Source organism: Monomorium pharaonis, chromosome 1 (assembly GCF_013373865.1).
Source record: "Monomorium pharaonis isolate MP-MQ-018 chromosome 1, ASM1337386v2, whole genome shotgun sequence".
Classification (NCBI taxonomy): domain Eukaryota; kingdom Metazoa; phylum Arthropoda; class Insecta; order Hymenoptera; family Formicidae; genus Monomorium; species Monomorium pharaonis.
This window is the reverse complement of record NC_050467.1, coordinates 38604716-38618898: the sequence shown is the minus strand read 5'-3', so window position 1 is coordinate 38618898 and position 14183 is coordinate 38604716. Positions and strand designations below refer to the sequence as shown.

The 14183-nt window shown below is 38.1% G+C and overlaps 2 protein-coding genes across 3 annotated transcripts in view; one reads left to right on the top strand and one right to left on the bottom strand.

Moving 5' to 3' along the window:
- Positions 1-160: 160 nt before the first annotated feature.
- LOC105829450 (transmembrane 7 superfamily member 3) lies at positions 161-6446 on the bottom strand. The gene is made up of 8 exons (XM_012668299.3): positions 6196-6446; positions 4300-4641; positions 3597-3859; positions 3188-3359; positions 2509-2673; positions 2269-2394; positions 989-1249; positions 161-918 (listed from the first exon to the last, which is right to left on the bottom strand). Exons 1-8 carry the CDS (start codon positions 6302-6304, stop codon positions 731-733), a joined length of 1626 nt encoding a protein of 541 aa, XP_012523753.1. The 5' UTR covers positions 6305-6446; the 3' UTR covers positions 161-730.
- Positions 6447-6560: 114 nt separating this feature from the next.
- LOC105829449 (ankyrin repeat and SAM domain-containing protein 1A) overlaps positions 6561-14183 on the top strand; it is a 48395-nt gene continuing 40772 nt past the window's right edge. For both annotated transcript variants that reach the window (XM_012668298.3, XM_012668297.3), the window contains exon 1: positions 6561-6773. In XM_012668298.3, coding sequence (XP_012523752.2) covers positions 6670-6773 — 104 coding nt within the window. In that variant the 5' untranslated portion in view covers positions 6561-6669. The remainder of the gene's footprint in view (positions 6774-14183) is intronic.

Genomic DNA, 14183 nt, shown 5'->3' with positions numbered 1-14183 from the left:
TTTATTAATGAAAATAATATATTATTGCGACAGTAATCTATGTAAGTGTTGTGAATAATGAGATAATATTGTTGCTGTGATTAACTTTAAGATTGTAAGTAGTAGGAAATAGAGAACCACTGTTAGGTGTCACTGTCTCGATTCAATAAATGTTATTTCATTTTAATGCCAAATCATCATTCTTTATTCATCAAGTTTCCATATTAACATTGCGTATATTATATAATCCATTACAAAGTACTAAAAAAATATTAACATATACATATAAAAAATATACAGCAAAATATTTGTAATAATGGTGCACAACGTTATGTAATTCATTTCACAATTATATAATACTTTAATAAAGTTTCGTAGAAAATAAAATTAATGCTTTGTAAATGTGCATATTAACATGAATACAATGTCATGGTTATTAAACAAAAGTTTTCACGTTAAACAATTGTAAAAAAACATATGTCCAATATGTTGTGCATCATTGTTACACGTAACTTTACGTCCCGTTTTAAGAAAATATCACATTTTAAGGAAGTACGAGGAGGAAGACAGGTTTGTATAATATATTATTTATATCTATTATGAGAGTGTGTGTGTGTGTGTGTGTAAGTTATCAATTGAGACTCTTGTGGCTTTAACAAAGGTAAACGGAATGATATAAATTTATTTTAGAAATACTGTAAAGCAGTTTCAAAAAGATGTCAAAATCATTACAACAAAAAGTAATCACGTCTTAAGGCAGTGTATAACTATCGTAATAAAAGTCAGATTCAGACAGTAGACGCAAGTTCTCTGTATTATGTCCACCAAAATTTACTGTCCTAAATAGAACACCTTCATTGTTACAATATGAAGAAACCCACTTTTGTATAATAAATCGTGCTAATATCAGAACAATCCAAATAATTATCAAAGTTATATCTGAAAATAGAGAGGTTAATGGAGTGCATCGAGTTATTTTTACGCCAAATAAAACAACGAGAAACCGTACCTGCACTTTGAAATGGCGGATATACGAATGCTAAGTGAAATTCGGGCACAGTTATCCTTCTGATTATAGTAAGAATAATATATTTCAAATTACTTCCGATAAAGTAATCGATTGCGATGATTACGAAGTAAGATCCAAAAATCGCTCGTGCCACGATTTCACCGACATAGGAAATCCTCAGGAGTGTGGTTATCATAAACATCAGACTTATAAACATCGGCCAGAATAACCAGTTATGTTCCAAGATATAAAACATTTTCGCTAAAAGAAACCGGTAGTAAATTATGCATCACATCGCCGTCGCCGATATGATTGCAATGTATGTCGCTGTCGCGCGCGAAAATTTCAGTGGTCTAATTAACAGACGCCCAGATACATCATAATCGTCCGCCGGCGTGCGGAGTGCAAAGCGGTCGGCTCAGGGTAAACAGCGATCGTGCGATCATCTGCCGGCAGGATAGAACTGGGCCCCGATTCGTCGCTCCCATTCGCAGTTGCGTGTACACGCATCGCGTAATCTAAATAGGTCCCGGCGCAGAATAAATAAACGGGGACACAATTAGGTAAATGCGAATCTTCCTCCAAGCTGGTTACATCGTGACGTGGGAGTCCCGCCGACAGGGTAGACCGGCATCGCGCGCGTGTGCGTGCACGCGTATCCCGCGCGCGTCGGCGGGCGCATTTTTGCGTTTGTGCCCGGGCGAGGGTAGAGTACGCGAAGGGTAGTCGCGGCGTTATGGTGAGAAAGGTGGGAGGCAACGTGAATGCGCCATGCCGCTTCTGCAGGGGGGATCCGGCAGGCGAGGTTTCCACATGAGCGGTCAGCATTGATAGAAGCTACGGGGAGAAACTGACTGTGCGTCTCTCATCCCTTCGCCAAACTCAAACTAACTTCGGGGTGGCGGCGCAGCGCGGCTCTATCCCTCCGCTTTTAAGCCTGGCTTTCATTATTTTCCTATAATTCGCAACAGCCCTTCGCGAACACCGCGGCGTGGAGAGGCTACCTACGATTCCCGCCTTCCCGTTTTCCTATCCTTTCGCCGTCTGCTGTATTCTGAATTGCTTTTCGTTTGTTGCGTTTTAGTGCTGCGAGTCTTGTAGTTCCGGACACGGCGATTAAAGTGTAAATTAACTACTTGCGCGAAAAAATAAGTACAAAGTGTCTTTTGAAATAAGGAACAGAATCCTTATTAATAAATTCCTTACTTAATATCGTTGAAAGACATGTAGTTTTCTCAAAATGTGGCTTTGGTCAAAATGTAATCGTAATCGTAACATACCTGGAGCATAGAGATATACGATGCATACGCACAAAAATCCCAATAATGTATTCCATAACGATATATATATCTCGAAAACATGGAAGATTAACGATATGATCCCAGTAAATATCAAACCTATCAGGACTGAAAGAGACAAAGGTCATTAAGTTGGCGCGTTCTTCTCGAAAAACAAGTTCAATTGTATTAAATATATATCGTTTCGTTGAAATATTTTAAAAACTGATGGATGATGATTACTTGCAAAGCTGTCATTGACACCTAAGAATGCACCCAGAGTGTACCCAAAGACGCCATATATCATACAGTTCGATATTGAGCTATCTACATAAGCCTTATGGCTTATAATAATTGACAGACAACCTAACATGAGGACCAGCGCGCAAATCACCATAGAAAATGGGTCTGAAAAAAATGACGAAATAATTATACAATTTTTTTTTAACGAGACACACAATGTAAAAGTAATTTACGATATTCGAGATATTTGCGTGTTTGGAAAGACAGACAAAAATTATTGCTCGAAAAAAAAATCACATTTTACAATACTGTCTTGTTAAAAGATAGATACATTTTCAGCATTGTGCACAAAGAAAGAATAAGATTTCGCTGACAGATCCGAAAATAATTTTGCTGATCTATCAAAATAATTTTCGGATGTTCATACATGATGAGTAATGCTGCAAAAAATTTTGACATTCTAGCAATCAGTCTGAAAGTCTTACATAATTATTTTAAAATTCTAACAAAATTATGTTTGTTATTATGCATTTATTGCTAAATTTCTAGATATTTCAGCAAAACCGTTCTTTCTGTATAATAAAATATGTAACTTTTAAAACTCAAATATCGTCTTCCTATTATCATACTAAATTGAAATGTAGAATATTGATCTAAAAAATAAAAAAATAAAACATACTTAAAACTTGACAGCTTTCCGGATAAAGCAGAGGACTGCAAGCGTACGTAAAGATCGGAATGTAAGCCGAGGAGTAATTTTCGTAAGTAGCGACTACGGCATAAACTGATCCTGTACCAGTGTACGCACTATAGATACGTCTCATAGAACTCATAAAAGAACTTGCTGGTATCTGTCAAGGAATATTCTTAATCATACGTTAATTTTTTTAAATCAAAATTATTAAAATACATTCTATGGTAAATGGTAAACGAGCGTCGGCAATCACTGTTAACGAATTTCTGTAGTTTGCTACAATTACAGTTCGCGTATATTAGAAACAATTGTAATAAATGGAAGTAACGAATAGCGCTATCAGTTCCACGATACATCAAGACGAAATTTTTATCTGTTCAATATTATGAGATACCTCGTCGCTGTTCTGCACAATGTCTTGCACGGTTAACATACTCGCAATCGCATTGAAATATGTATCCGGAGTGAAGTCTTGCCTAGGAAGATAGAGACGGTACATCTTGTACTGTACTAGGATTTTTTCGCAGACAGCCGATGAAACGTTAGGAGCGAGAGCTGGCTGCGACTCTACTACTATCATGCCGTTTTCCATATGGAGCTTTTGATGCGGCGACACTTCGATATCGAATTCCATGTTACAACCACCCGGTATCGGCGCTGCGGAGAACAACAATCATCCAATGAACGGCGTTGATGGATTCTCTCGATGCTCCAACCAATTTTGCCATTACGCCCGCCGTCGAAAACGGTTAGCCATTCAACCCATTTACGCGCGACGGATAATAGAGATGCGCCGCAAATTAATCGAATGCACATCTTGGTTATGATTTGCGATTTATTTGTGCTACCGCGATCAACGTACACGGCTATTTAATTTAATACAGCATATAATTTTTCGGTCTTTATCACGCAAATATTGTCCTCTTGCGATTGTCTTTATACATATAATATGGCCATTAATTTTATATTATATTAATAGGCAGCGTTGTACCGGCGTCAGATTTAATTCCATAAATTAATGTTATTCGAAAAGGAAAGTGTGAGGAAGACAAAAATATATTATTAGTATTATCGTTATTAATATTATTTGTACCTACCATTTCGACCGTATGTAACGATCACTAGCAATGCATCGAGATTGTGCACGTTGTTATGCTTCAAGAATACCTGGATTGGGGCTGTTACATCGTATGTTTTTAAGTACAAACCAATGTTTGAGCCAAATAAACTTCTGTTTGACACTTTATCAAGTAGCGCTTTGTCGTAAGATAACGTGGCATTATATTGAAATGTATGAATTTGTAAAATAATAAACCAAATATCCGATGGAACATCGATCACAGTGATGTTTAAGCGAGCAAATGGAGCTAAATTTATTCGATATTTAAATGCATCATTCTCATGATGATTCCATAAAGATACGGTTATTCCGACGTTGTCTGCAATACAATACATCAAATGTCGATATTAATAAAGCTAATTATAATAATTATATGGTACTTTATTATTGGAAATTAAATATTTCTGTAATGTTTTTGTATTCCTAGATAGAATTATCTAATTTGTGACGCAACCGAACGAGTTTTAAATCTTGTTTTAGATATAAAGTAACGTACAAAAAGTATTCAGATATCAAAATACCTTCACCATACTTTATAATAAAATTTTAGTAGTAATTCAATAAATATATATATAATAATTACATATCACTAGTATATGTATATCTAAAAACTCAAATTTGGGTTTCGAAAGATAATGATTAATTTTTATTTATCAACCGCAATCATTGAATGTACAGAAATATTAGGATTTGAACGGGATAAATTACCAAGATATCTATATAGATATAATCAAAAATAAAATAATTTGTCGCCAGTAATTAAAACCAAGAATAAATAAACTTTAAAGCCGACACACTGATAAAATCTTTATTCAGTTTCAAATCACAATGTGATTTGAAACTAAATAAATCACATTGTGATTTGAAACCAATAAACATATTTTGCCAGTGTATCGACTTTAAAGTTTGTTTAGTCTCGGTATATAGATATATTTGTTTACTATTTAAAATAACAACTGAATATCCGATCAGTATTATCTATATTATTTGTATTGTGCCACAATATTAAAGAGTAGTTAATTATATAAAATGTTCTAAAATATTTAGCCCTCCATTATAATACAATTATAATATAAATATTAAGATTTACAAATATCAAAATCTTGATTATTCAAAAAATATAACAAATAATAAATTATATAAAGATAATATGTAATTTATTTAATATAATTTTTAAGTAAATTGTGGAAACATTTCTTCTCTAAAATTAACATTTACAACGTATTGACACAATTTACTCATTTATCTTTATATTAATGTATCAAAATTACTTTGTCTTATGTTCCGTTTAATTATATTGTTACATACCTTAGTAAAACCTTTCTTCTATATTTTATATAAGGAGTATAATTATATGTATACATTTTTTATAATAATTAAATATTATTAACTGTGAGTTGAGATCTTACATAATAAACAAACATTAGATATTAGAAATATAAATTGAAATTTTTGAATTAATTTTTTCGCTAAACAAACAGACGAATAAATAATGAGTTATGTTGCATTTTGACATACATTTATGTCTTACATTTTATTCGTACTCAGTACTGGTTTTAGCAATATTGGCGCCCTGAGCAAGATTATCGTGGCGCCCATTGAAGGGCTCGATCCGCGTACTAGAGGCACCGGGCAGCGACGGCCCTATAGATCTGGCGCCCTGGACAAGCGACCGACCGCGCGTCTCTTCCCGCCTAACGCCGGCACTGTTCGCACCCACTGTTCTTTACATTTAATGTTTGTCGAAAAAATTGATTCTGAAGTTCCAATTTCTAATATTCTTCTATTACAGTGTCGGACTTTACACACGAAAATATTTACGAAGTTTGGTGAAAATTCACGTTCGGTGAATATTGAGGTTAGGTGCGCTTACCAGACACTGATACGGCAGACGTGCATTCCAACGCCGTCGTCACGTTACCGTGGAATAATGATAAAACCAATAGAAGGATAACGGCGCGTCTCATGCTGCCAACGTGCATCAGGCCGCGTATCTGGCCGCTCGACCAAAAAGTCTAGGTTGCGAGCCGGCGTTTTCAACGCTGTGAATCGGTACCTACGGCGGCGCAACAGCTGTCGTTTAACACTCTCGCACAGCTCTCTCTACGCGAGCCCTCACGCTCGCTCGCAAACGCTCGTACAACGGCGCACGATATATTCGCGCCGTCTCGCTCGCTCCCGTATTCACCAAAGGTTCGTTCGTTTCGCGAGGCCGCCGCTTGGCGGCGCGTCAGTTCGCCCAAGATGGCCACGTTGGATCAATGAAACGCGAGTAATCGTAGTGAAAACACAAATTGACAAGTGTGCGGGCGAACATCGCGGCTCGATCGCGGTTGGTAAATGGACCATGGGCAAGGACCAGGAGCTGCTCGAGGCAGCGAGGAGCGGCAACGTCACCGTAGTCGAGAAGATCCTCGGCCAGCGAGCCAAGAGGAGTGGTCCACTGGCAAGGTGGGTATCATCGGAGAGCCAGAGGAGAGCTTGACACACACACACCTTGTGCCTCGCGCTCTCTTCCGTCTCGCCTTTTCTCGTTACACCGAGGTCATTTCCTCATTCCCAGTTTCCCTGTACGAGCCGCTGATGATTTAACGAGCGATTCGAGTCCGTCATGACACGGGCGCTCGGACGTCGTCGTTGTCGTCTCTCTTGCGCATTCCATTATCGAACCGCCACCGCACGCTCCTCCGTGCTCATTTCGACTTCAGACTCCTATTCGCGACGAGGTTGCCGCGAGGATTCCTCCTCGGGAGCCGCCCGGCTCGCGGTTTCGCAATCTTCTCTTCCCGGCCGCGGTCGCTGATGAGGAAACTCACGCGAACGGGGTTAAACGAACTCCCACGAACGATGAATGAGGCAGCCGGCGTGCTCTCGTTTCTTTTTCTTTTCAACTCATTTTTTTTTTGCGACGTGATGACGCTTCTTACGATAATTCCGTCATGCTCGATCGAACGCGCCGGTGTGTCGTCCGCATGGCTATCGCAACTGACCGCTCGACCGGGATATCTCTGCCGTTAGTTCTACCGTTAATTGCGCGAATCATTTCGCCCGCGTTTCCACCTTTATTTCGGTCGCGTATCGAGATTCCCATTTCAATTTTGGGCGTCGATCAAATCACGTTTCGACGTAATGCTATTTAATAAAACTAGTTAACATCTCACTCTCTTTTTTTTCTCTTTTTAATATGATTTTATTTTGTCGATATCTTTCCGCGTGATTGTACATAATCGAGTTACCTCAATAAACGTGAAATTTAGACTTTGAAGAATATAAATTAAAAGAACATGCGTATGAGAGCCAACACACTGTTTCTTTAATCATAAATTTTTGAACAAAGTCTGTGCTGGCTCTTACAAGTATCATATTCTCTTGAATTGTCTTAATTGCTAAATTAAACCAAAACTGATAGGGTGATAAAATTTCGTCCTATTAGTATTATAAAAATATATAATTATGTTCGTAATATTGTGCGTAATGCCAACTTGTAGCGCGCTGGCCAGTGGCATTTCGATAACGTTGTTCGTTCGAGCTATTCATAACATTTTACCGTGACCGTGAATCATATCGAACACGTAAAGGCCGGTGACGTTGCATGCAGATGTTGATACCGAGGCAAGGACTTCTCTGTCAATTATCTGGAGCCGCATGCAACGTTTCCTGTAACGTTTTTCTTCGCGTTGTTAACACGAAGCAATTATCGTATTTAGCACTTGCCGTTTAACATTCCTACGCCACGCTGCAGAAGCTGCGAGTGGAAGAGAGATGCGACACAACGCGGAAATAATGACCGGCAAAAATTCAGGTTTCTCGCAAAAACGTCAAATGTATTTCCGTCTCTGTTTGCCTCTCCGCGTACCTTATCGGTCACTCTACTTTCTATTTACGGCGATAGATAGAGGGAGCCTATTTGGTGAGTGGCTATATACTTTCAAGGGTCATCGACAGCGCGGAGACTACGCTATGAGGCCATCGCGAAGAAGCATAGATTCCACGATCGAATCCATTTTTATCAGCCCACACTGAATGAAGACATTTAAATTCTTCGCGAGTGAATTGGCTGCTAATTGCAAACGATTTCGCAAACGCGCACATTACAGGGAAGACCCGGTAATTTTACATTTTATTTAGTCGCGAGAACGCGCTGACGAATATAATCGAATCGAGCGTGTTCGTCCCAACGAAAAAGTTTCGCGCGGAAATAACGACCCGTGTATACGTACGCAGTGTCGTCATTATGGTCAGAATCAGAGTAAAACAATTGTTCATTCATCTGTCAAGCTGTCGCATGGCCGTCGAGCAGTGCGATACTTGCATCGATTCGCGGAACGTTAAAACTGCACCGTTCTAATTATTTAAAAATGATGTAAATTTTAAATTTCCTTTTTCGATCGTCGTGAAAATACATCTAGAAATAAATCGCATTTCTTATCTTTTTACGGTAATCCATATTTATTTTAATATCGAACTTTGTTTAATTAATAAGATTATGTTTTATAGTAAGAGGAGACAAATACAGAGTCTATTCAGGAGATCGTCGTAAAGTCGTGTAGTACAAAGGAGCCGGTAATGTCTCGTACAAGCGTATTCAAATAGACGATTAGTCACCGGATGTGTAGAGCGAGTCGATCGAACGCAAATCCAAATGAATTTATTATCGCGCCGCGTTCTCGCCTCATTCAATTATACCGCGATCGCCGATGGTGTCGTTCCGAGCGAGTGACGCTCGCGTAATTAGTAAAACACCGTCGTCTACTCGGCGGTGGCGGTGCTCTTTATTGACCCAGTGCCGCGAACTCCTCGACAAAGACGGACTTTGTCGACGCCACTCGCTCTCTCCCATTAATTAAGTCATGCTACGACGACGGCGCAAGAAGCTCGCGATGTGTTTTTCGAGGGACTCGTGCGTGCCTGCGTGCGTGCGTGCGTGCGTGCGTGCGTGTGTGCGTGTGTGCGTGTGTGCGCACGTGCTACGAGCGCATTCATGCAGTTTAAGAATGACTGCATTGCGCGACGATGTAAAGAGTTGAAAGACATCTACAGTGACAGAGAAGGAGGAAAAATTTATAAGGGAAGATGGTGTTGCAATTCTGTATTGCAAATTGAATCTCAACAAAAGTAAAAATTTATCTTGTGATATCTTTCTTAACATTAATTTTTACCTTCACTTTTTTTTACTTTTTTTACCTTTTACAGTATCTATTACATTTTCTCATTTTTATTTTTGTTGTAAATTTTATAAGTTAAGATTAATAATGAATTTCAAATAATCTATTCTAAATAAACTAGTTAATAATATAGACAATATAATTATAGAATGAAATATATACAACGTTTTATGAGATTTAAAAAACTAAAATAACTTATTTTTGTATATACTTAAACAAATGATTATTCATAGCAATATAGTTCTCTTTACCAAAATTGTAAATTATAAAACATTTTTATTAAACTGCAAACTATATATTTTTATTTTTACAAATGTCCAAGAGTGACATTTTTACATGTCCAAGATGGTATGATCAAAAATATCACAGGTCAAAGAAAAATCTTTCGCTATATTTTATTCAAAGATAGATTGTATCAGAATAAATAGATAAATTGTTTTATATAATATTGACAAAAATACACTATCCTGGATTATGTTTCCTTTAGACCATGATAGATGTTAAAACTCAATGTAGAAAGAATAATAAATTATATATTAAAATGACGTGCAAAACTTAACATCAGAAAGTAAAATGCCATATTTTTATCACAAAAATTTGTGACATAAAAAATTTCTAAGTTTTTCATTGTATGTATTTACGTAAAAATAAATTTTATACACATAAGAAGCAGTTGGAGAGATTTGCAATTTTCCTTTATCGTCTACTTCTTTAAGGGCTAAAAAAGGGCGACGATCTGCCGTCGGTGATTTCTAAATGTATCATAACGAACGCGGTGCTTCCCTAACGAATTGTCTCTCGTGCCTGTCGGCACCGCGCAACTTGTCCGTAACTACAAAGCCAGCCCGCGGCAACTTCTCCCGCGCGATTTCTTCTTCTCGTTACTCTCCGTGACCTCTTCACCGCCCGACACGCGCTTGCCTTTTTACCCTCCTCGAGATCACAGAAAAGCAATATAAAACGCGACCGCCCTGAGAGAGCGTCTCTCCCTCCCCCCGAGCCTCCCCTCGACAAGGAAGCTGAGAATATTTTGCGATGCTAATCGCGAAGTGGACGGACCACTTTTCGTGTACGAGCGCCCGCGAATGTGTGTTTATCCTTTGTTCGTAGTTCAGTTCTTTTTTTTACTTCGTATAGCTGTGATAATTTTAATCACAGTTTTGCTTTGGCTTTTTAAAAGGCAAAGCTAAGAAAAAGTCTTACGAGATAAGAAAATCCCAAAGAAAATTTAAAAATACCGTAACATGAATTATGTAATAAAGGATATAAATATATTCGCCTTACACATTATATATATATAGTAAATTCAAATTTGTTGGAAATAATTTTTCGTAAACCAAGTGTAAACGTATAATAATCTGATAAATTGTGTAGTTGTTTACATAGTACAGAAAAATTACAGCAACATTGCAACATTGGATATTGCAGTACAATGTTCCTGCAATTTTTCTGTATTCTATGACTGATTTGTTTACTTCATAATATTTGGAATAATTGAAACGTATTTCAAATTAAATATATATTTGAGTCTTTGTCGAGCAAAAAATTATATCTATATTTTTTCGAGATTAAATTACCGTTATTACTTTTTTATTTTTAGGAAATACTTGGTATAATTTGTATTAAGTAGTATTTCTCCTTTTTTCTTTCACGGCACCTGTCGTCAAATATTTCTGAAGAAGAGAGGACATTCAGCTATGTCAGCACGTATCACGCACTCTCTTCTTTGCCGGAGGAAACTATCGATTGATGCCCTAGCACCCCTCACATGTATACATATATACACCCTCACAGCTTTCAGCTTCTCTCTCACACTCCCGTTCCCTCTCTCCCTCCCTTTCCTACTCAGCCTCTCTTCCTCTCTCCTCTTCATCGCTTTCTCTTTTACCCCTTCTCCCTCTCAGCCTAGTTTTCCTCTACACTTTGCCTCCGGTATAAGGGTGCGTTCGCGCTAGACACTCACGTTCATAGAGTCGAAAGAGCTCTACTAGGTTTCGTTTATCCATCCGCGTTTTATATTTCTAATCTTATCCTAGATGTTTATGGAACTTCCATTAACATTATGGTAGCGCCAGTACGTTCATCGTCGCATCGTTTAATAATGACATATAAATGAATAATATATAAATGAAAATATTTAAGAGTTGAAATATTTTTTAAATTTATATTAAAAGTAGGAAGAAGTTTAGGGGCTTATGTTAGTATTAGCAATCTTCCTCAATATTTATTTTATATTGTAATAAACTTACGTATTTTTTTTAGTTATAAAGTTTTTTGATGCACTTAAAATTACTTATTGAATTACTTACACGTTTTTACTCTGAACAATTAATATATTAAAGATGTGTTTATCCCGTTCAGCCAAGCCTACACATTTTCTTATTTTCAAATCGGAAAAGAACAGTAGCTATAATTATCAACGCTGCTGGAAGCTGACCCACGATGCCCATTTCGATCGCGCAACTTCTTGATTAAAACCAACAAGAAATTACCATTATACGGTGTCCAACAGACGGTCCTTCCACCAATGATCGTCCTCCCCTCTGTATCTCTGTTACCCCTCGTCTCATTCGTAATGTTCAACTACTACGCGGGGGTACCGGGCGATGTCCTTTTTGCAGACAATCTTCAGGGTTTAATTAAGGAACTTGGAAGAGCGGATGAACTCGATGAATGGGGCGGACGAAAAGTGAAAGGGCAACGTCGGGAGAAGAGAGAGGAAGAGGAGGGGTAGGAAAAGAGAGTCAAATGTTCTTTACTAACCAGAGGATCGCAGCACGCGAACGATCCTCGGTCATTTCGCAATGTATGTGCACTTTGCTCGTGCATGTGTGCGGAAACGCACACGCATGACAGCACAACGCGTTTGTGTACACGGCTTTAAGAACTACCCTCGTTGTTGTCGGAACGTGGAAAACAAACACCCATCTCGACGATCGGAAGAGAAGGCGAAACAGCGAGAGACGCCGATGGGAGAATAGAGAGCGAGTTGTGCGATCGAGCATACGGGGCTAAAGCTTACAAATTGTACTGTAGGCGCAAGAAAACAAAGAAGAATTAAGAGCAGGGTAAAGTACAAGTTGTTAGTAAAATCGATCATTAAAGATTTCGCGAGTACGCTTGAAAGCAACCGCACTTCTCTCGATGCCAATGATGCTCAACGGTACTTTTCTTTTCGTGCCACGCGATTTTCATTTTTGCCCGAGTGGTGCGTGCATTTTACCGCGCCTGTAACATCATTCTTACGCGATACAATTTTCTTTTTGATCTTTCTGTTACAATGGCACAAGAGTTCCTTGAGGAGATGAAGGGTAGAGTTCGAGCTTTTGCCGCTTGATCATCGCGCGTGCCGCTTACGGAAAGTCAGCGATTTAGAGTGCGTGTATTCGAGGGGTTAATGATGACGTTAGTTAATGACGGCGCGCTTTGATGTGCCGCTCGTATACTGGAAAAAAGTCTCCCGCTTACGTAATTGTTTTGTAAACTGAACGCGATGCTTTGACGGCAACGTCACGTGGGTGTGGGATTAAAATGTGTGTACATACGCACTTTTAACGAGGGAAAAGTTCCTGCATTTCCTTCACACGTGCGAGTTTGCGATCGATAATGGATTCCAGCATTTCAGATCGCTTGGAACTAATGTGATAGTAATGAGTGATTTAATTATAAGTTGCCTTTTAAATCTAAATATCAGTCGAATCGATTGCTCTTCCTCTCTTCCTCCTTCTCTCTTATGTTCTCCTTTTCCCGCTCTGTGCGACGATATTTAATTGTTTTACGTATCATACAAGATATCATAAAGTATTTTTTACGCTACAAACATAACATGTATAACAATAATAGAGTTGATTATTAAATGTGTATTAATAAAGAGAAGTCATAAATCAGTGATATTCATAGGTTTATCTTCTAGATGGATAGATCGAGGGTGGAATGTACATATATATTTTTGCGCTTCACTCCTCATATCGAAGATATATAAGAGCTGCGCAAATACCGTGCTCGAGTTGTGGCATTTATTAGTCGCCTAATGTCAATATTATGCTGTCTAATAACATTTCTCATTAAGCCATACTTTGATGCGAATATACATATATGCTGCAAAAACAGTCGATCGTACATTGTACAGATTGCGAATTAATTTTTTTTTAAGATACACGTCGCGTCGCGTCGTGATATTGTCAAACATGTGTATCAGACGAGGTATCATTCTATTTTTCTTAAACCAACGCTTTCTAACGCCCATAATGTTTTAATTGTTATCAACGAGCGCGACGAGAATATAATGAATAGTGTATTTACTGGGTTAATTAGGTGTTGGCAATAAACTTACTGTTACGTGTCCAGCATTACAACAACACTACATCGGATGACTATGTCAGTTAGGCAATATCGCACTTACGGCACGTACGATCGTCGGAACTTTATTACCGTGAAATGAAAACATTAATTGCGGCTTTTCATGTTGATCCATTACCGCGCGTAAATGCTCGGTTCATGTCGCCGATAAATTCCTCATTACGGACTTTTGAAAGATTTTGATTTCGATTATGCGCTTAATTTTTTTTTCTTTTTCACGGCGACTTAGCCTATTTCCGTATCTCGTAAAATAAAAAAAAAGAGAAGAACTCACTTTTATATAAACTTTATTCGGATCTTTTTTTTGAATATTCTCGAAATCCAGTCAATTCAAGCG

What these genes read in the sequence shown, in the direction of transcription:
- LOC105829450 (XM_012668299.3), bottom strand. Translation starts at nt 6,304, where the DNA reads ATGCACGTTGGCAGCATGAGACGCGCCGTTATCCTTCTATTGGTTTTA. An exon ending in CGTTACATACGGTCGAAATG is followed by an intron (nt 3,860 to 4,299) that starts GTAGGTACAAAT and finishes TGTTCTCCGCAG; the next exon opens with CGCCGATACCGGGTGGTTGT. An exon ending in TCCGCCATTTCAAAGTGCAG is followed by an intron (nt 919 to 988) that starts GTACGGTTTCTC and finishes CTCTATTTTCAG; the next exon opens with ATATAACTTTGATAATTATT.